We start from the raw sequence: 23,305 nt of genomic DNA, 5'->3' as shown, positions 1-23,305 counted from the left end.
TGGGTTAGTGGTGCTATGAGAGGAAATGATGCCTTTGACTTTATCCTGCGTTGAGTTCTGTTCACGAGAGGCACATCACAACAGCAACCATTGGGTTCAGCATGCTGGAAAAACAACAGGAAACAAACAGCAATCCGCAACAATTCAAGAAGGAACACTACACAAAAATTAAGATACTTACTGAAAAGAACCTTTAAAAGGTCAGCTAAGAGAAGGAAGTTGTACCAGGTGGTATGGAAGCTACTTAAGGACACCATATGTGATATTTAAGGCCAGCACCCACCACCTGTCATGACAGGCTTGAGAAAAAGCAAGAGAAAGACAGCAGAGCCAGACAACAGAGTAAAGGGAGTTGTTAGAAAGTAGTAGGTGTCTTTTTAAAAACTAAATTCACACCCAGATGATGTATTAAACATATTTAAATGTAAGAATGTGGTGAGACAGGCGAAGGAGTGTTTGAGCAAATGTTATATAGAATTAAAACTGAATAGGTCTTACTTTTGAGGCACCAGTAACAATGTGACTGCCACTCTTTTGAGCCAATGATCTTGGTGTAGAATGAGTATTTAGAGAGGCCTGTTTCAGAGAAGTTAAATAAATGCTTTGCATTGGTGGTAGCTGTGGAGAAAATACTATGGAGAATCCCGTGATGCAGCACTTCTTCCTGGCTTTTCTGAAAGGATATGTGAAATTGAGGTGATTTAATGGTCATGCAACAAAATAAATTTATAAAATAAAATCAGAAGTACCATATTTCATTCACCTAAACTTTCTGAAAGAATTTAAGGAAAAAAATTGCCCATATTACTGACAATGATGCATAGCTACATGCTTTTCAAATTGCCTTGTGGTCAGAGACCTTGAGGTTAGATAGTGTGAAGCTAGTTTTTTAAAACAGTTCTTAAATCATTCAGGGAACTGCAAGCCTGTTATCCTGTTGTTTGTTGTGGGCAGTTCAGCACAATTTATGATGCAAAATAATATTTTTGGATGCTTGATAACCTGTGATCTGAATGGGACAGATCAACAGAGGGTTTGCAAAGAGGAGGTATACAAACATTTTGGAATCATTGAAGACATAGGAAATACCTGGATAAGGATCATGCTACAGCTGATGTGGTTTCCTTGAATTTCCACCAAGCTTTTGATAAAGCCCCTCTCCAAAGGAGGCACAGAGACATAACATGAAAGATGAAGCCCCAGAATAGATAAGTAGATGAAGAGAATGTAGCAGTTCTCAAAACAGAGGTCACAACTGGAGGCTTGTGTTCAGTAGATGGTCAGGTAAGAAGAATGACGTGATATCAGAAGGTTTCCTGATGGCTACATGGATATCAACTTCACCAAAGGCTAGAGTTCAGTGCAGTGTAATCCCAGATGGAGTGATTTGTCAAAAATGACAGATGAAATGCATTTTAGACAGTTGTCAAGTGATGTACTTAGAAAAAAATAACCAGTCAAAATTCACCTGCAAAATGGTGAGCTCAGAACTGACTGTTACCAGGCAGGAGTAAGATTTTACAATACGATGAATAATCATGAAAACAACATTTTAGCACTCAGCAGCAATCAAAAAGCATAATTATGGCAATTATTAGGGTAAAAAGTGCAAAAGAACAGCCATTATTGTACCTCTGTGTAAGTCCAGAGTTCATGTTTTTTTGAATGCAGTGTATGGCTACTGTTTGGTACAGGATATAGAAGCAGGTAGTTGTTTGATGTGACCAAGTATGGTTTGTCCTATGGCAGGAATTTGACTTAACTTATGAGTAAGAGAAATTTATCTGTATATACAGTCAGGTGCACATTTATAATTGAAGACTTACGCAGAAAGTGGCATCAGCCTTTAACTGATTGTTGTCATTAGCATTAACTGGATTTGCTTAAAATCCAGGAGGTAATACTCTTTTGTGGTAGGCAGCACTTTTGCAGCATTTGCCAGTTTTATGTGAATTCTTGATTTGTCAGCACACAAACAGAGTATGAATGAAAAAATAAGACAGTCCCTATCCTAAACAGCTTCCAGTCTTTTGCAGTTTTCTACAACATTACAGGTGTTGCACATTAATAGAAGTTAGAAAGTTTTAAATGGGTTTTCTTTCTCTGATTTAAAATTATTTAAAGCAATTTCCCCAAAAAAGAGTGAAAAAATAGTAACATCATTTTGTGTCCCTGAGACCTTTCCAGTATTGCTTTTATTCTAATGAACCATTCCATTTTATTGCATTCACCAGCCACAGCTTTTCACTCTTGGTCAAATTGCAGCTACAAATATCTTAATTGGCACTAAAAATAACATTTGGTATTTGCCTTACAAGATCCTAAGCCAAAATTAAACTCTTCTGCTTTGACTGCATGGTGCACCATGGAAGATTCATCCAGTATCAAGTTGAAGAAAAGAGCTCAAACTGGCTGAAAAATCGGAAGGGCATATGTCCTGTTTCATCTGAAAAAAGAAACCAACCCAAAGCCAAAAAACCAAAACCCAACAGAATTACAGAATTACCAAATTACCATGAGCAGCATGCCAACAGCCAACTGTGGGACTTGAGCAGGAGAGCCAGCTGCCATACTTGAGTAATGATGAGCACATTATATGGATTCCTACAGCTGAATGGATATTCTTTGACTCTGTTTTCCTCAGTATGCTTTACATATATTTTTCTCTCTCTTTTTTTTTTTTCCTGTTCTAAAAGTTTGTTCTTAAAATATTCAGGGACCCAGTTTTAAAATATCCACAGCATTCACAAATACCAGCTTATTCCCGTAAGCAAACTTCATTTTGCATACTGTGGAACTTCATATCCCTTAGACTTCCCGACAACTAAATAATCAGCCTCCCATTTTTCACTGTCTTATAGAATGCTGTCTCACAATGTTTCCATCTGTCATTGTCTGAAGAAACTGAAATAGTAAAGATAAACTCGAGGAAGCTTATATTTTTCATCATAGAGTTGCCAGCTGTGTGTTCATGCTGATGGTTAGTCTGGACAGGAGGAAGTCAGCTGTTGCTCTTAGCCTGTGTTAAGCTTTGTATTTAATCTTGTTGTGCTGCTCTGATGATGAATACAAAGTAACTTCCTAATATAATAGAACTCAATAAAAGTTAGCTTATTGGATGTCTTCTTGCCAATATTTTTAAAATATTTTTCATTGTTTTCTGTTTTTCTTTGAAGATAGAAACTGGCTGCACTGACTTTTCATTGTCACAGTTCAATAAGCTGTATGTATAAAGAGAGTCCTCTTATTTCATTTAAAGTCTCCTTCATTACGTATTTCTACCTCTGTTCTGTTAAAGAAACATGAGTTTGAATGGAGAAAACATTTAAATCTTTGAGACAAGATAAGATAGGCTGTTAGAAAATTGCTTTTTCTTTTAGTGCTGACTTACATTCTGAGGTTGCTCATCCCTATTTCCATATCATACTGTCAGTCAGGGTAGTGTGACTGCACACCTGCGTGGTAAACTGCATCCAAAAAGAAATCTATACCAAAAAAAAAAAAGAGAACTCTGAACAGTTCTTGAGGAAGGTGTTCTTCTAAGGCTGAAAGAAATGCCTATGAAATTAGGACTGTGACTGGAAAATGTATATTGGCATTCCATCTGGAAGACACTTTGCTCCATCTGAAGTACAGACTAAACAGGTTAGAGTCAATTGCTCCTGGTAATAATTGGATTATGGGATCAATTAAGCAACTTGTGGAGCAGAGGTAATTCTTAGGAGGAAGAGCGGTGACAGACCAATATGGAACAGGAGAAAAATCATCATCTCTTGATGATGATTAGAGCAAGCTGTAGCTATAGGTGTGGCTAGAGTTAGTGTGGTTCGAAAGCTATTCCTATCATTGTTGCTTAAGTACTTACTCAACATACTGAGATTACTTGCATAGTGTATATTCCCTGCATTTTTTTTAGAATTGCTTAGCTTTGACATAATAAGTCTTTTCTGTCCGTGGGAAAAATCATTAGAACCAAATTTGTATCTATTGGAATTTTATCAGGTCTCCCTACTGGCTTGAAATGTAGAGAACAGTTCAAAAGTTGAGTCTTGTTTGGGGTTTTTTATACAACAGTGGATTTTGTAAATTATTAAAAATAATCTGATGAGCAGACTCATGTTAAGAAACACCTTCCTATGTACTGATATTTCCTGTAAAAGAGACTGATTCTTCTCAGGTGTTGCAAGCATCTAGTCAGAGCTCATAATCTTGATTTCCTTTGTGGTTAATAGAAGGGGGGAGAGAGAGATGATGTCCTTCAGATTGCATTTCCATCCCTGCTGGTTTAGTATGGAATAAACTGCTTTCTGAAGAGGAAAGTGTCTTTTAGGTTATCAGAGGGAGCATAGGTCTAAGTATGCACTAAGTATTTTCAGGCAGCTAAAGCTGTGGGAGGCAAATCCCACTGAATATGTCATTTGTTAAGGTCATTGTGTGGGCTGTGACATAAACTTTATGGTGTATGTTTCTTGTATAACTTTCATTTATATTTTAGCATGGCTGTTGTAATCAGGTAGCCTTGCTGGTTATATGAACAACCAGTTCTCTTGACTCCTCTGCATGCCACATACATGGGAAATCTATCGCAAACTGTACCATTAGTGGGGAAAAAAAAAGGTTTTACTTTCTTTTATTAGCTTGTGAAACATTTTAGATTAATTGCATGTCACCTTGTTTTCACATGAGGAGGCAGAAATTAAGACTATTTTATTACTTTTTCAAGTCAAATCATACAAATCTATTTGGACTTTCTTTCTCTGCTAACTTCTGTGAGAGTCCTCCTTTTGCCTGCCAAAACCTTACTGTTCTGGAATTATGCTAAGAAACACAGCATTACAAGCTTGAACAGTACAATAGGTTTATATAATAGCTTTGGAATATTTTTCCTGTTATTTTCCATGTCTTTTCTTATGTATGCAAATAAGGTATTAGCTGTTGAGATCCCTGATACCAACTGAGCAAATGTTTTCATTGAGCTTTCCATGCTGATGCACAGGTATGGCTTTTGTTTTTCCTGAGCTGATAACAGCTCACTTTACCCCTACCAGCAAGCTGTTTGAATTAATCCCTTTTGTGTGCCTTGCTTTGCATTCATAAGCATCTAATTGTATTTGTTCCTGATGTTGAATCACTGGTAACTCCCACACATGAAACAGTAGATACTACACAGATACTAGAATAAAGAGCAAAGAATAACCAAAACTGCTAAAGGACTGCCATTCTAGCTCCTCAAGAGAACTAGGTAGAGTCTTGTATTTGTCTCCTGTGTTGGAGGGAAGTCAACATAGTTCTGGCTTCATTTCAGCCAGGCATTTATCTTAATACCTACATATGAGAAGACTATATTCATTTTACCTTTTGACAGCTTCACTGTGGTCTCTTCAGGCCTTCTGCTGTCCTGAGCTACTTAGGATAAGGAAATTTTTGGATTTGACTCAAAACATTGACTTCTGCTGACTTCTGCTTTTTTTTTTCAAATTGATCTCAAACCAAAGAGGTGTGTTTAGCTGCACACCATGCTGTGGTTTCACTGAGATTTGGGGGTCTCAGATGCTTAAATAACAAGTTAGACTGCTTTGCTGAGAGCATAGATTAAAGCAGTGTTATTAGCAAACAGTGCTGCTCGGGTCAACAGAGGGCTGAGAAATTTTGCAAAACAATGTATATATATTTGCAGTGAAATTCACCTATTTTAACACAAATACTTCCATGAAAATCCAAATTAGATCTTAAGATGAAACATAATGTTTTGTTTATAGCATCTTTCACCATTCATATCTGCCTTCAGTTCTGATATTTTATACCTTCAGGATGACACAGACGTTATTTTTCCCACATCCCATATGTCCAAATCACATATAAAGATATTTAACTCAAATACCATGGGCGCAAAACATTCCACACAGTGGGTCCAGGGTGACGTTTGGTGTGTCTTTAATGTGCTGTGGTGTTCAATTACAATACAGCAAATTTATTTTTATGCAGCCTTCTTCATTGAAAGTATGGAAAATTGCTTTGCAGTGAGTCATCTGACAGCTAAAGAACTAAAAGTCTGTAGTGATATTTAAAGAGAAAGTGGCTCAGAGATGACAGAGTTCAAGACAGAAAAAGAAACAGAAATTAAAGAGAGGGCCTCCAACCATGGAGAAAATAGCGACAAAGACTGGTTAGGGGGAGGAGTGATGAGAAAGCCAAACATGCTGAGAATGTCTGATACAGTTCAGGAGATTATGCATATCATTCTGAAACAAGCATTAGGCTTCAAATGTCTCTCCTGTATCACACCAGCCTTAGCCAAGCAAGGTTGCTTTGACCCTAAGAGAATGGTATAAATCCAGATAAATAAGAGTACTTCTCTCAGGGCACTGTAAAGAATTTAGAAGCATGCTGGTAGAGGTTGAGGGATGGATTAATGTCTTAAGTTTCAAGAGCAAAAATTAGAATGTGGTGTTTTCACCTTGGCTGAATGCCAGGCACCCACCAAAGCCATTCTATTACTGTCCTCCTCAGCTGGACAGGAGATAGAAAAGATTACTAAAGGTTCACAAGATAAGGGCAGGGAGAGATCACTCAGTGGTTACTGACATGGGCAACAGACTCAGCTTGGGGAAACTAATTGAATTTATTACCAATAAAAATTAAAGCAGGATAGGAAAAAGTAAAATCAAATCTTAAAAGCACCTTTCTGTTTCCCCCCTCAATCTTCCCAGGCTTAACTTTATTCGCAGTTCTCTACCTCCTCCCCACCAGCAGCACAGGCAATTGAGGAATAAGGGTTTCAGGCTCTTCATCTCCTCAGAGAAAGCAGTCATTCCCCTTCTCTGGCATGGGGTCCATCCCATTGGAGACAGTCCTCCAGCGTGAGTCCTTCCCATGGACTGCAGCTCTTCATGAACTGCTCCAGCATTAGTCCTTTCCCACAGCATGCAGTCCTTCAGGCACAGTTTGGGTCCTCTGTGGAGTCACAAGTCCTGCCAGCAAACAAGCTCCAGAGTGGGCTTCCAGTGAGGTCACAGCCTCCCTCAGGCTTGCACTTACTCAAGTGGAGGGTCCTCAACAAGAGGATCTCTGCTCTACCATGAACCTCCATGGGCTGCAGGGGTACAGCTGCTTTACCATGGTCTTCACCACTGACTGCAGGGGAATCTGCTCTGGCATCTGGAGCATCTTTCTCCACTGACCTTGATGTCTGCAGAGTTGTTTGATTCACATATTCTCACTCTTCTCTAGTTGTAATTGCATCTGCACAATAACTTTTTTTCCCATTCTTAGCTATATGTTACATATATATATATATATATATATATATATATATGGATATGGATAGCTATGTTACCCCAGAGGCATTACTGCCATCACTGATGACTCAGCCTTGGCCAGCAGCAGGTCCATCTTGGAGCTGGCTGACATTGGCTCTGCTGGACATAGGGGAAGCTTCTAGCAACTCTTCACTGAAGTCACCACTGTAGCCCCTGTGACCAAAATCTTGGCATGCAAACTCAGTACATAAAAGAAAACCTGCATTCTGCAATCCGTGATGTTTAAATGTGTGGAGATTTTTTTAGATCCTGAATGAGAGAAGTACAGTTAGTTAGATAGCAGTTATTATAGACATAAATATAGACTTCAGCAGCAGTGCACTTAGAGGCAAGATAGTTTTTTGCTTTTGGCCATATCTTCCTTGGCTAGTGCTAGCGGGGGTAATTGTCAGAAGTGAGTGTGTGGGAACAGCAATCAGTTCAGGGTCAGAGACTACTTTAAAACTGGGTTTGTATATAGGGTTAAGGACTGAGTAAAGTGCAAAAGGTGTCTTGAGGAGCAAGAGGGACTTATTTCCTGTGACATCTGAGGCTTTTGAAGAATTAGGTTGTAAGGAAATGATAATGTAGCAAGGGAACAATAGAACCAAGGCAGGTTGTTAAAGAGATTAGAGATTACTTGCCAAGGTCACTGTTGCCTTGCATGCTTTTCCTATAAAGTTGATGTCCAAAACTGAGCTAGCAGTAAGATATCCCAAAGGAGGAGAATGATTAAGGAGGAGAAAAGAGATGAGTCAGAAATATATGCCTGGTGTTTTTAAAGCACAGCACTGTCATGAATGGATATCATCAATATAAACACTATCACCTTTCATTGTAAACTATGTACAGTCTTCTGGTGTTCTTGGTCAAGTCTACTAGCTGGTAGTGTGGGACTCTTTGGGAAGCTCTCTCATGTCATGTCACCCAGTCTGCCCATACTGGTTTTTTGCTCTGGTCGTTCTTTTGACCTCAGTCTGTATAGAACTGTATTATCTGCCTTAAGAAAGTAAATGGGATGTAAAGTATGTAGCATGAAGGAGAATACAGTCTTTATTGAAAGCAGAAGGGAAAAAAGCATGTCTTTTTAATACATTCAGAAAAGTTGACTTTGACATTGTAGTACTGAAAGACATTGTAAGCATAAAAGTAAGGTTAGAGCCACTCAGGTATCTCAGAATTTGAAGGGTGTCATATTTCATTGTATGCAGTTCTAAAATGCTTATTACAGATCTTCTTATTTACAGCTCTCATGTCTCTTTTGAATCCGCAGAAGAGGAATATCAAGGGCAAACCAAGAGAAAGCGCATTCAGAGGAAGAAACAAAAGAGCAGTTCACAAATCTCTAGTAATTTCCGTGGAGAACAAACAGATTTGGGAATGCAAGAGACTGTTGTTCAAGATAATTTACAGCTGCAGCAAACAGACGGTCCCAAAATAAGCAAAAACAAAAAGAGGAAAATGAAAAAGAAGCGACAGAAAGAAAGAAAAAGAGCAGCTGGCTTAATAACAAAAACTACCAGTGTGGATTTTACATATCAGCCTGACAAAAGCAACAAAGAAGAAGCAGCAGGCTTAAAAGACATAGGTGAAAAGGCAGATAGCATTTTGGACTTCCTGCAGGCAACACAACAAATTTATTTTACTGACAGTATGTACCACTCTTTCTCCTTTCTTTTTTTGAGTATTACCACACAGGGGAAAATGGATATGCATTGATTACTGCTGTAAAATGGGACAAATCTACTAAAGAAGTGTCTCTCTTGAAGAGAAGCATGTGAGAAGAAGTAAGGCATCTGAGTACCTAGTATTTGTCCCACTTTCTGGTCTGTACATGAATATGCAAGAATTCACTTCAGTAGAAAAAACCTGTGGTCCTCTGTCTTTAAAAGTATACATGATGTTCCTTGCTCTTCTCTTAAACATTCAAGTGCACTTGGGACAAGTGGTTAAAATTCTTTTTCCTCTCTGCAAGCAAACATCCAGAAGGATTACTTGCTTTCAGAGAATTTCAAATAAGGGCAATTGCTATCCTAAACTACTTTCATGCTTAGTATCTCTGAACCAATCTACTTTTCTGAATGCTCTGTGTCTCAGGAGATTTATTTGAATTCTATAAGGAAATCTAGACAGACAGCATGTACAGGAGCAGGGAAGAGACTATTGGCAGTAGGAAAGTATATTGGCATAAAATGCTTGTGAATAAGTTGAATGGGAACTGATGCTCAATGCAAATTCCCTGGTACTTTTAAAAGAATTGCATGGATTTATCCCTAATGGCTTATCCAGTGTTCATTGGTCACTGTGGAGCTGAATAGAGAATATTAAATAGCTTACCTACCTGTATTAGTCCATCTTGAGGCAGACCTGTCAGCTTCTAGTACCATAAAATACATCTTTTGGTAACAGAATTACTGTAAAAACCTTGTTAAGATGACATCAGGGATTTCATGTTAGCTTTTTCAAGATTTATACATAGGATTTTCTTTGCTTAATGTTAAATTTTCCTGCTGCATCAGGTCTTCATGCTAAGCCTAGCATTTGAAATCTATCCTACTTTCTGGCTAAGGTATTTCCATCACCAAAATTAAGAATTTTACTACTTCACCATATGGCTAAGTAAATGCAAGCTAAGCTACTTGCATTTGCTGTAGTGGAACTCCACAGTGACCAAGCAAGATTGCAAATTCTTCAAGTTCTGCTGTTAATACATGACCCAAAACAGAAATCTGATGAACTGTCCCCAGCTATGTTGTATGTTGATTTTTAAGAAAGAGTGTTGTTGAACTTCCAGCTTTCCTGCAAGTCAAGTTCAGATTTTGGTCGTTTTTGACAGACTGACTGGCTCTAGTTTCAAACCAGCAGATTGGAGTGTTGAGCCAGGGAGGACCTTGGAATCCACAGAGGGGAATTCTTAGTTGAAAGGAATTTCATCTGCAGTGAGATATGACATCTGTAAATCAGAGTGTGACTAACTTTCTTGTTAGGCAAATCCCAGTTTATATATAGATCTGACATTATGCTGTTTGCCTTTTCTAGTTGAATGACTTTAGCACTCCCTGGTTTTTTTTTTAGATAAAATTGGAAGCCATTGCTTTTAGGTGCATTTTCAAATGGTCACTTTGGATTATACTTCTAGTACATATGTTAAAAATCTGAATGGGGACACACTTCTCAGGTGTCTTGCTGGTAAAAAAACAACACATTTCTGGAATGAAAGAGTAAATTTATGGTTTAGTACTGAATGAACAATTGTATTGGGTGTGGCTGAGCTGGAGCTCATTGTGCTCAGCAGCCCTCCCAGTGCTTTGGAAAAGTGTTGATAACACACCAGAGTTTTGGCTACTGCTGGGGCTGTGCTGGCATCTTATCAGCGCCATCTCTCCAACATTCCCCTCTGTCACGGGGCTGAGAATGGGCAAGATCCTGGGAGGGGACACAACCAGGACAGGTGACCCAAATTAGCCAAAGGGATATTCCATACCAGATGTCTTCAGCTCAGATATAAAAGCTAAGGGAGGGAGGGAGGAAGAACAGGGGCATTTGTTCTTTTACAATGTTGCCTTCCAGAGCAGCCACTACATGGGCTGAAGCCATGCTTCCCCGGAAGTGGCTGAACATCACTTGCTGGTGAAAAATAGAGACTAAACCCTTCTTCCTCTTTAATTATGTGTGTGCAAACATCTGCTAGTTTTGGTTAGGTTTTTTTTGGCTTTGGGTTTTTTTAGCAAACTGCCTTATCTCAACCTATGAGCTGTTTTTCATCTCATTTTCTCTGCCCTGTCCCACTGGGAAGGGGAGTGGTGGAGCATCTTGATGGCCACCTGGCCCGCAGCCAAAGTCTACCCATTACAACAATGTGTGTCCTTCTCTGCAGTCTTGAATGCTGCAATAGTTACTTCTTAAATGAAAACATAAAGGTGCAATACTAAAGTAGTTGTTTGCCTCCAGAAGTGCTTTGCAGTGGTTCCACAGAGTTGTTCCCTTCTCCAAATGTCTGTGCAGTTCATAATATATATTGTGTAGGAAGCAAAAACACAGTGCTTTGGCCACAGTACAGTTTCTTCTTCACACCTTCTTTCTCTGCTAACTTTTTGATTCTTCTTGCATTCCTGTCATTATGAATCCTATTGTCCTTTTTACTTACTGATTTTTGTAGGTTTTGCTTTACCATTGTTTTAATATTTAATAAAAATATTTAACAAGCTATTCTTTAGTACCTGATATTTGGTTGTTATTTGTACTCAAAAGGAAGATGCTTTCTTAGGAAAAAAAAATTGTAATTAGGAAAATTCTCTGAGTTCACTGAATATTTTTAACATAGTTTTCTAACTGTTTTTGCAGAGAAATCACAATGCAGAGATGCTGCTGTAAATTCAGCAACTGCCCAAGAGCTCTTAAAATGTCTTGAATTTCGCACCATCTCTTCCTCAGATGTGACTCATCTGCATCGGCTGAAATCCCTTGTATTGCTACAGGATATTGAGAGATTGAAGGAAGCTTTGAAACAATTCCAAGAACAATCTATGATGTCTCCTGGTAGGTCCTGTTCACTCATGTTCATACATATTTTTGAGCGAATTAAAATTCACGCAGCTTTATTTTTTTAATTAGGAAGCTGTAAATAATGATGTAGTTGTAAATATATGCTTATACAAGATAGGAAAACATAATTGCCACCAAAAATACAGGGTATTTCCCATTTGTTTGCCATTTCCTATTTCCCATTTGTTTGCAATCAATATAGAAGCCTTCCACTTTGCAGCAACTACAGAATATGACATGATTCAAGGGTTTAAGCCAATATTTTTAAAATCTGAAATGTTTCAAGATTTAATCATAATTAAAGCATATTTTTAATATTTTCCCATGGTAGACTTGTTAAATTGCAGGAATTAACTTGTTTATCTTGGAGATTTCACTCCTCCAGCTAAGGATTAATTTTACATGCATAAAAATCAATAAAACCCGTTATTTTTTTTCTTCCTGGTCACCACGTGGCTTCTTTAATACACAGACTTTGCAAGCTAAACTTTGATTTACCGTTTTGGTTTTGTTTAAATATAAACATTTGGTGTAAGTTTCTAAAAAATACTGTTGATAATGCAAGCATTTAAAGTTACTCTTTTTAACAAATATTTTTCTGAAGTCATTCATAAAAAGAAAAATTGCTGTGTTACTAAATTTTTTCATGCCTGAGGCACAGGCTCCTTCTGTTCTGTATTATAACCCCTATAATTTTAGTAGAATCTTTTCTTGTACAGTTAATAGTTCTTCAAGTGAATGTGGGATCAGCATGATAGTCCACATGAGGTATAATGATTCATTTTTCATGTAGTCTTCATTTAAACAGTGACTGCTACTAGTCATTAGAACTTATGTTGCAGCATCAGACAAAAATCTACAAGATGTGCTGAATTTTCTTGCCTCCCAAAGAATTTCATCAGAGTTGAGAGCAGTTAGCTGCAGCATGAAAGAATCTCAACCATTATAGGTTGTGCTCGAAGTCACTTGAAGAGTAACAGCAGAGACAGTAGCAGTGTGGTAACAGTGTAATTAGGATCGTAGCCATCAGAGGCTTAGCAACAGCATTCAAAGAAGAGACAGCTGCTTGTAACTTCATTAAATAATTTACAGCATGATAGTGCCTAAAGATCCTCATCTAGACTGGAGCCTACTGAATGCTGTGTGTTGGACAGAGAGAAAAGAGAATTCCTGCCTGTGGAGTTCAGATCTGATACATTTTGAAAAGGATGCTCTTAGAGAAGTACATATGTATTTTTGAGGGTAGATATGAGGTATGACAACCCTTAAAGTTCTGATGGATGTGAAGTATCCACCTATACATGGAATGAAATCCTTCTGTGCATTTCAAGCCTACAATCTCTGATCTTAATTACACTCACAGTCTCATTGGATGTAATACATGTGTGCAAAGCAAGTAGAACTCAGCAGGAGTCATGAAAATGGTATTACCTTTTATTGAATGAACTAATTCAGCTTTTCTTGATTAAATCCAAATGGAATTGAAGTGACAACATTCAGGATATTCTTTACAGGCCTTATCTAACTTCTATATAATACAGTTGGAATTCTGTTGGGTTTTGCAGCCTTGAGAAAAGTTGCTCTGTTTACTTTTGTATAGCAGAAATGTCAAAATGAAGAGAGAAAACAGAAGCAAATTAAAACCCCTAATTTTCCAATGTATGTATTCATCACTTGAAAAAGCAAAAGACAACTTTTTGAGGGATTTTTAAAATTCAATAATGTTTCTGCTGGTACAGCCTGGAATTGTTTACTCTTCCAGTTGATTTTTTCCCTAGTAACTGCTGTCACTCTGGGCTCAATTCTAATCTCATTCCAAGTTCACAGTGGTGTAACCATAGTAGTTTATTTGATATTCATGAGGTACAACAACATAAGAAAGAGGAAAAACACATTCTTATAAATTATGAAAGGATAATTAAGCACCTGCTAGTCATTAAGTTTCCTCAGCAGACTTTAAAAAATACATTCTATTTGTAATTCCGGAAAGTCAGTGAATGAAAATACGATGCTCTGAAATTTTACTTTGAATTAAACCTTTAATTATACTCTTTTTTTTTCTGTACATTTGGCTCAAAATCAGGTCATCTTGTCCAGTGCGGGTTTTTTACATTTTAGTTTTCACTCCCAATGAGCAGGTGGTAAAAGTTAAGAGTTACAAAGACATTTGTAATGTAAAACCTTCCTATAATAAGAATTTGAATTTGTTAATACACCCTTCGTTGTATTAACAAATTCAAGTTCTTATTATAGAAAGACAACTTAGGGCTGTTTATGAAGATAAAAATGCACAGTACATAATGGTATTCTCTACTTTTTTAAATGATTTTGTCTTGTCTTTTCTGTCTCTATTTTTACGGGGATGCGAAGTACTAGAAGGAAAGGTCATTCTGTGTTAGTATAACAAAAAAACACTTGATTTTAGGAAATTGTATTATTTTCACAAAATAAACATTTTATTCTCTGTAGTTCAAGAAACAGTATGTTAACCCTTTTTCCCATGGTTATGATTCTACTTAAGATGCCATCATCAAGGAGGTAAAGATGGGTGTTATGTTTTGTTGAGTTTTATCTTTAATTCCAGGAAGGGAAGCATAAGAAAAAAAATAAGAAGTGATGCATCTCTTCACATAAGTGCACATTCTTCACTAGTAAAAGTTACAAATTATCCACACCATTATGTCTTTTATTTCCTCATATATGGATGATGGTTTCATACAACTTTCCACTGGAATAACCAAGTCCCACTTGGCAAGCTTATGCCTACTGATGAGAAGGGTGCTTTAGAATAAAGCCATGGGCTGTTCCAGGTCTGCACATTACGAATTCAAAACCACCATTTCAATACCATGATGTGGTATTTCCTTTGCATCTCTTAGCTGTTACTCAGATTGAAAATCACAATGCATCCAAAAGAAAAAAAGAAACAAGAAACAAATTTCTGTTTTATCTTAAGCTCTTAGATCCTCGTTTTTGCAGTCATATCGAAAAAATTCTTATCAAGGGTGATGGCAGGGTCTTATAAATTTTGCAGGAAACGGAAATACTAAAGGGATCCAGAAACGGAAATACTAAAGGGATTCAGACACTCATTATCAACATTAGCTATTATCTTTTAACCCTTTGTTTAATTGAGAAAAAATATTTAAACCAGAAAATCTCTATGGTTCAGAGGTACTAGTTGTTCTGTTTAGTTGTCATCCTCCATCAGCTTGCCTTGTACTTTGTGCTTCAAATGCTCTGTCAAGTTGCCTTTGCCCTTGTACGTGAACGGTCAGACAAAGTTGAGGTTAGTCAAGGGTGTTCGTGTGAACATGGTTATCTCAAGTGTCATTGTTCTCAGACTGTAAAAGAGAACAAAATGCCTTATTACTGGTTCCATTTATTTGGTAGTCATTAACACAAAGTACTTACCTCTACCAAAAATCTTCTGTATGTGCAGGAAAGAGAATGTTTAGACATAGACATGGATTTCTCAAGATGGGGGCTTTGCTGAGCTCTGATAGAAAGTCCGAGGCCATTAGCAAAAGGAAGCCAGAGACCTTCATGATCCTCCACAGTGCAGTGAGCAAAGGAGAAGAACTGTGACTGGGCGTAATGCTCCCTTTGCTGGCTGGAAACTAGCTTTGGAAATGAGAGCTACTTAATTCCCATTTCACATCAATTATTAAAGCATAGGTGATCGCCTAATTAAAAAAAAAGTTATTATCTCCTAATTTATGAACTCATTTATGAACTTCTGCTCATCAACTTCATTCTGTTATCTATTAACATTTTCCTTTTGTTGGTTGGTTTCAAATCTCAAACATACTCTTCCCTTGTTGCCTAGGAAATTATCACTCATGGCAGAGCTAGAAGCTTCTTTTAACTGCCTTTTTTGGAGAATTGTCATTTATATAAGTCTTCATTGCAGGGGGAGGTACATTTTGCAGACCAGAATTAATATAGTTACTGTGTGCCAACTATGCAGAGGCTGGATATACAGAGGCCTTAAAATGATGAAATTTACACTTTTTTTTTTTTAATGAATGAGCATTCAAAGGAAAGGAAATTTGAAAATTGTATTAGCATAATGTTACAGAATCATCTTAAATGTGATTATTATGTAATAAGTACTGCAGAAAATCCTATCATTAAAAATCAATAAAGTCACATAGGAAATCTCTGAATTCAAAGACAGAAGTCATAGCATTTTGAGGCTTTAGTGCAGCTGTCTGTACAATATGACTCCATCTCAACTGGGGCTTCTAGGTACTACTGTAAGTAAAATAATGATCTGTGAAACTACTCTCCAGACAGAAAGAAGCCTTGCCCATATGATCATGTCATTTCAATCTCATTTTTTCTGAATTACTGAATCGTAACAAACAGGAAATTTCAAAGTGTGCGAGCAAAATTGTGTCCCATACAAATGACTGACCTAAAATAAAATGCACCTGCTTATATAGAAATGTGTAGGTATTAGTCTTCAAGGTCCAGCATGTGCATTGGTTTTACTGAAATGTTAATATTGAATGGAAACAGATGTTTGCACAAGTCTTTTTCTTAGTGTTCAGAAATTTCATGGAGGTATTTCAGGATGAATGTGCTTTCTTTGTTTCAGATCATACCAAGGTAGCCGCATCTCTGTTTCACTACTGGATTACAGATATACTTCCTGTGAAGAACAGGAAATAAAGCCTTACCATGTGTCCATATGCACGGGATTAAAATTTAACATACAAACTCTTTACCAAGTAGCAATTCAGGAAGAGCAGTGTCAATACATATTCTACACCTTCAGGTAAATGAACAAAAACTCCAAAAGACAGTAAAGGTAAATGAACAAAAACTCCAGAAGACAATAAAGATATAACTACAGTGTGACTTTTGTGATGGGCTGGTCAAGCATATGGCTTGAGCCTTCAGCTGCATTATTATGTACATTTCACTTTAGGATAAGGAACTTGACTGGAATGATAAAGTTTCTATATGGTATTTTGTTTAAGAAGTATAGTATTATCTTATTTGTTTGTAAGTGTATCATTCCTTTCTGGAAGTTCTATTTCTTGACTTTTTTGTATATCTGCTTGCCTGGAAAACAGAACTATATTTTTTTATATTTAAACCTAAGCAACATTATGTCTGAGAAATGTATTTTTGCTGAATAAACTGCTAAATTGTGGACATAGATACGTTTCTATATGTGTGTCATGTGGGTCATGTTGGTTCTGTTTGGAATTATGCAGAAACTTGGATGGCATTTTCAGAACTACTCCATGGCTCAGCCTGTTGCAATCCAATGGGTTTCACTGACTTCAGAGTTATGGTTCTGGTTTCTCTCTCTCTCTCTGATTACTGTGTAATCTGTCTACTGCTGTGTAATATTTCTGCAACTGAATTTATCCAAGTGTAGATACTACCGTAAGTAATATCCGTGGTTGTAAAATGTTTTGGAATAATGAAGAAAGAATGCTTTGTGGGAGGCTCTTCTCTCAGCTGTATCATTCATCTGACAGGTGATACAGAGCAAACCATGTCTTATATCTAGGCGTGTTAGCTTTGTCATCAGTAAGATAGGGGCAACATATTTAACTCCTCCAACACGTGCTTGGAGATACACTACTGATCAGACTATACAAACACTGCATGGGTTTTTTTGCTTTGTTTTTTTCTGTTTCATTATATTGCCTGATATATCCCATTACAAGGCATTGGTTTAGTGATGCTCAAAATTTGTAACAGAAGTAAAATCATAACTCTTTCTCATTAATTGAAGAAATTAAAAGGGGTTCGGTAATACACCAAATGATTGCAGGTGTAGAAAAACCATTCTTATGGCTGAGCTTTGTGCAGCTCTGAAGAACTTGAGTTTGGTTTGTGTCTGGTGGGAAAGATGAATAAACCAGACTTTGCAGAGGAGAAACTAGTACTGTGTTCCCTGTTTTAATGTTCCTGAATTGCTAACACATGGGCATTGAACTGTAGCTGTGACTTTTCACTGAGATGCTGTGTGCCTCAGTCCCACATCTGGGAAAAGAAGAAAACATCACTTGAATGTGAAGCACCTGGATACTTGTCTTAACTGACTCATGTGAAATTAATCACTTCATCCTCACTTTAAGGTTTGAATGTTGCACAGTAAATGAGGCCTAGAAACTGCAAAAAGGATACACAGTGACTCCTTAGGTAAACATCATCTGTCCTAAACACTGAACATGAAAAAAATTAACAAGGTCATGTAATCAAAGCAGACTTTTGAAACACAAGTACAAAAGAGATCAAATTAGGACCACAAAAATAACTGTAGTGTCTGCATTTCCTAAGACTTGAGTGACTGTGCTAAGGGAGGTTATAGGGCTGCTGCCTTGAGTAAATCCCAAGACTTTGTGATTCCTCCTCTTTGTCCTCTGGATTCTGGGTTAGTGTACCTGGAGATCTGGATGTCAGGGTAGGTGACTCCATTTCCAGGTAGGTTTCCACATTTCCAGGTTCAGACAGTAGCAGTGCTTGAGCACATAGCTCAGGGACACACACAACACTCACATGGCTGACTACACAGCCCTTTGATCCCTTGAACAGCAGGACAGTCAGTGTCCTATCCCTGCCTGGGTCCTGGGCCCTCATGCCTGCTCTGTGGCTCTCCTACACACCAGCTAGTCCAGCCTGGAACACATTACCACACGTTCACACACTCATCTCACAGGCACTTGTGCACTCTCATGTCACAGCCTTGTTTATTGCTTTAATTTCTCTTACTCATTTTTCTCTTTCAGTGCTTGGCTATTTCTCATAATCACAGAATGGTTTGAGTTGGAAAGGACATAAAGGTCATCAAGTTCCAGCCCCCCTGCCATGGTCAGGGACACTTTCCACTAAACCAGATTGCTCAATATTGAAGTGATTTTTAAAATTCAACTGAATTTTGGATAGCTGCATATAGATGAACAGATTTTGATCTCTTTGCCAGAAATATTTTCACAGAATCACAGAATGGGTAAGATTGGAAGGGATCTCCACTGTGGGATTATCTGGTGCAGCCTCACTGCTAAAGCAGGGTAAAATTTTGTACTATTCCAGTGAGTAAAAGTTCACAGGTCAAAAAGGTACTTTGCTTGAACCAGGTCGTAATGGATAAAAGATTACTTTCAGTCTCTCTTTTTTTTCCTTTGCTTTCACCACTGTAAGGGCCTTATATTCTGTGCAGAAATCAGCTGGCCCCAGCTAAGCAAGCCCAGGAGCGTTTTCTGACTGTAGCCAGTCAGTGATATCTGATGTCTTTGCAAATGACCTGTGAGAGGAGCTGAAACTTACACTTACCAAACCTACCACAGTTGCACTAACAGGTATAATGAAGAGGTTAAAGTATGCTAAGAGTTTAGAAAATTGGACCAAATTCAAGAAGATAAATTGTAGATTGTCATTGGAGATAAATGCAATTGCATAAGTGTATTTATTTCTGAAACAAATGTGTCAGACAGTGGTGTGCTGAACTGCAACATGCATGAAGACACTTCAAAGCAATGCACAAAAGAACACAGCAGAAGGATCTAGTTTAAAAGCAAAAGAAATGGACGTTACTCGTAATTTAAACTAGGCAGTGTACTAAAAATGGCAGTAGGTGCATAATTGGCATTCCATTTGCAGTCAAAAAAATTTCATACATCACAGTTTTAATACCTAATCGCTCTTCTGCACTGCTTCTCTAAAGAAAAGGTGCTCAATCTCCTTACAGTTTCTCAGGATTATTTAAGCAGTGGTATCACATTATGGCTGAGATATGAAAACTGAAGAATTTAAATTAATATCCACCAGTGAACACTATTTTTCATTTCACTATACATGGCTCCTTCAACATAGCAATGAAACATTTATCCCTTCAGATTTTCATGCCAAACTTATAAATGGTAAAGGATATGGCCTTGAATTTTTGCTTCTTCAGCATCATTCAGTTTAACGAATGTGCAGCATCATGTGGAATTACTGAAACATAGAAGAGTTTTTTAAGTGGATTTTGCATCAGAACACTTCTGGCTAAACTGTACACACACTATTATTAGCATATTTCAAACTTCCATGAAGACAGAACTTTTAAAATTTTGGGTTTAAAACCTACATGGACTCCAAGAGTAGGAAGAATTTAAGGATCAAGTGGAAAGTAATCTGTGTGTTTTCAGGGGTTAACTTTCTAGTTTACATTATTGAACAGTGCACAGTAAGTAAGGAGCAGCAAGAGAAGTGTGCTCAGAGAGGCAGTGGTCCCTTACCAGCACATACAAGGAAGACCACAAGAGCTGAAGTCACTTGAGACATCTGTCGTAGTTTATAAGGTGGTCAGTGCATCTGTATGCAAGGGTATGAGTTCAAAGCCATTATCTCTATATATAGGTACATGTTTTATTCTTAAAATTGCCTGTAAGACCTTAATTTTTCTCCTTTGTGGATATATAATATGGGAATCAATCTCTAATGTTACAGATTTTTACTGCTTTGTAATTGGTGCAATATTTTAGGTAGTGCTTTACAATCATGTAGGTTATAAATTCCGTAATGTGTTTTCCATGACAGCTGGCTTTTCTGTCCTGCACCCTGTAAGGAGTTACTACTCAATAGGCTGAATGTCTGAAATCTGGGGGAAAAATAAATTAAAAAAAAAAAAAAAAAACAAAAAAACAAGGAAGGAAAAAGTGGTGACTGGCAGCATAAAGACAGAAGATTTTTAAGCTGTTTTTCACCAAAGAAAACTTATTTCACCTACTAATAATACCTACTATGTATGTCATAAAACCAGTCCACAGACGTGGAGTAGAAAGAGGTGTGTGTTATGCATGTACAGTATGCTACACATTGGGCATAATAATAGAAGGTGGTAGTGCAAAAGATGGCAATCTGTAGGATTGGGAAAATGTATTCTATTTAATATTTAAGGAAATCTCAGGTTTTAGCTATGCAGGTTTTGTAGTTATTTGCATCAGCCCTGGATTGCTCCTAAAGAAGGCTGTATTGCACGTGTTTATGCAGCTAATTAAGTTTCACTTTTTACTGCTTTATCCTCTGCATTGCATCTGAGTAAATGCTGTTGTTTTTAACTGTTCAATATACGCAGGCCTAAGGGGAGGGGGGACATACGTATTTTAGAAAAGCAGAAATTTAGATGCTGGCTGTATTTGTTTATGGTCTCTAAGAATCTGGGAAAAAAACTATATGTTCTATGATTATTTGAAACTGCATATGCACCACAGTCAGTGAAGGTCAAATATATAGCTTTAATAAGGCTGTTCTCTAAGTTGAGTTCTTAACTTTGTATAATTAATAGTCTGTAGTCATTTTAATGAACTCTGTACTCTGATAAAGTATATAAGCAAGCTGTAGTTCTCTTTTACATTATTACTGCAAGGCTACGTCCTGGTTTAGGATGCATAATGGACAAAAAAAAAGTGTAATCTAAGATTGAAGAGGAGTACACAAAAACAGAAGGAACTTTTCTTTTGCATCAACTCTAGGCTGCTATAGGTTGCATCAAATAGGGGCTGCTTTTCTTCACTTTCAAGGTCTTTGCCAGTCCTCTCCATCCCTCATTCAGTGCACAGATGATTCCTCCATCCCTGTCAGCCTCTGGCATTAATTTCCATCACCCATTTGCCATACTTTCAGATTTGCACATTTGTGCTTTTTGCCCACAGTGCTTTCCACAACTGTACAGCACAATCTTTCCATTGTCTTCCTTTCCTTCTTTAAAGCTCTTTTGCTGTGATCCTGCCCAAAACCTTGGCCAAAACCCCAAGCCTGGTCAGTAAGGTGCTAGGACAACTGCCTGTTGTGCTGACTAATGTTGCCTTACTGTCTGTGTACTCCCACATCAGTCTCCCTTTTTTCTCTGCTGTTTTCTCCTTTCCTAAGTCAGTGATGCAGGGTTTGCCCTGCTGCACAGCACCAGTGCAGCCAGTTCTGCCACCTCTGAGATGACAGTGTGCTCAGGAAATGTAACAGACCTGTCTGCAGTGGAGAACATGCTTGACCCTGTGGGCAAGGCTGCTGATAATTTAAAATGGCTTCATAATTTTACATTGCACACGTGATCAGTCTGATAAAATGGGGACCTGGTTCTCCTCAGCAGGTGCTTTGGAGGCAATGTTCTTCTGCATCTTGCTATGGAGAGCTTAAGGAGATATGCAGTCATTCCTCTTGACTTCAGATGTCTACAGTGTAGCTTTTACCATCTGAGCTGCCTATTCTAAAGAACTTCCTAATCCCTGGGATTGAATAGCTGGATATAACTGACTGCTGCCACACATCTATTTTAGAATTGGAACAATGGTACCAATGGGAGAACTTAGTGCTTTATGTTGACTGGTATGAAAGCATAAATAGGTTAGTCATGAAAACATCTGCATTGCAGGCATATGGGTCTGGTTAAAAAAAAAAAAAGAAAAAAGGAATGAAAAAAAGTTCATTTACTGCACCTGAGAAAAGGACAGGAATGTGCATGTTGCATGGACAAAACATCACTTACTCCTGATACAAGCTCTTTCAGCTTACACAGGGCCGTGACCCCCTCTCCTCCTTGATGCTTTCATGTCTTCTTGTGGGAAGCTACTGCCTGGGAACGATAAAAAGGGAAGGGAGAAGAGGAGTAAGGAGCTGTTGTACAGCTGTGCCTGGAGTTCACCCAGCACAAGCTGAGGAGATGCTTCTGCTGTTCTTCTTGTTCCCTTTGTGCATGTGATTGTGCACAAAGCCACCACCATATCTCAGGCAGACTTTGCTGTGTGAGTCATTCCTCCTCCCGGTAACAATAATGAAGTGGAAGTGACTATAAATGCTCAGAGAGTAGCCATTGCTAGGAATATCAAACTGATCAACCATTACCTGGATTCTACAGAAGGAATCAATACCAAATGTGGTTTCTTGAGAATCACAGGTGTAATCACTGAACGCTGTAGACATAATGATAACTGTTGTATCTCCAGCATGTGGGAGCTTAAAATGAAGGTCATGTTCAAATCTGTTTGGAATTCAGGGAAAGCTGCTTGGCTTATTACCATGGCTATAGTGCTGGATTCTATTTACATTAGTAAACAGTTTAAAATGCTTGACATGTAATTCAATTGAATCTGTGATTGCAAGCTGACAGACCAAAGCTCATTGATTTTTCCAACCACATTAAACTAAGTACATGGCACAGTGTTTCATTTAGCCTGTCTGCTTAACCCTTTCACCTTGATCAATTACCCAGAATAAAATTAATGTGTAAAATATTAAATAACTCTAAATTTCTAAATTAGAAGGCATTGCAAGAATATATTCATCTCTGTGGCTTCTGACATACATTTATTACAGTATGATTTACAATTTGCTATGGATCACATTGTTATCCAGATGGCAAAAGTGAGTCAGAAAGTTGTTTTTTTTTTACTCATTCAATAAATGGATAGATTCGTGGAAAGTAAGACTGAAAAGGACATGAGATTATCTTCTCTGAC

General features: G+C 37.8%; 1 protein-coding gene across 1 annotated transcript in view; it reads left to right on the top strand.

The window, feature by feature from the left end:
* ERICH1 (glutamate rich 1) overlaps positions 1–22,578 on the top strand; it is a 72,164-nt gene extending 49,586 nt beyond the window's left edge. Inside the window, exons 4-6 of the mRNA XM_038131978.1 lie at positions 8,572–8,949; positions 11,643–11,837; positions 16,447–22,578. Coding sequence (XP_037987906.1) covers positions 8,572–8,949; positions 11,643–11,837; positions 16,447–16,520 — 647 coding nt within the window. The 3' untranslated portion in view covers positions 16,521–22,578. The remainder of the gene's footprint in view (positions 1–8,571; positions 8,950–11,642; positions 11,838–16,446) is intronic.
* The last annotated feature ends 727 nt before the right edge of the window (positions 22,579–23,305 follow it).

The sequence above is a fragment of the Motacilla alba genome, chromosome 3 (assembly GCF_015832195.1).
Source record: "Motacilla alba alba isolate MOTALB_02 chromosome 3, Motacilla_alba_V1.0_pri, whole genome shotgun sequence".
Classification (NCBI taxonomy): Eukaryota; Metazoa; Chordata; class Aves; order Passeriformes; family Motacillidae; genus Motacilla; species Motacilla alba.
Note: the sequence above shows the minus strand (reverse complement) of the source record. Positions and strands in the feature narration are given on the sequence as shown.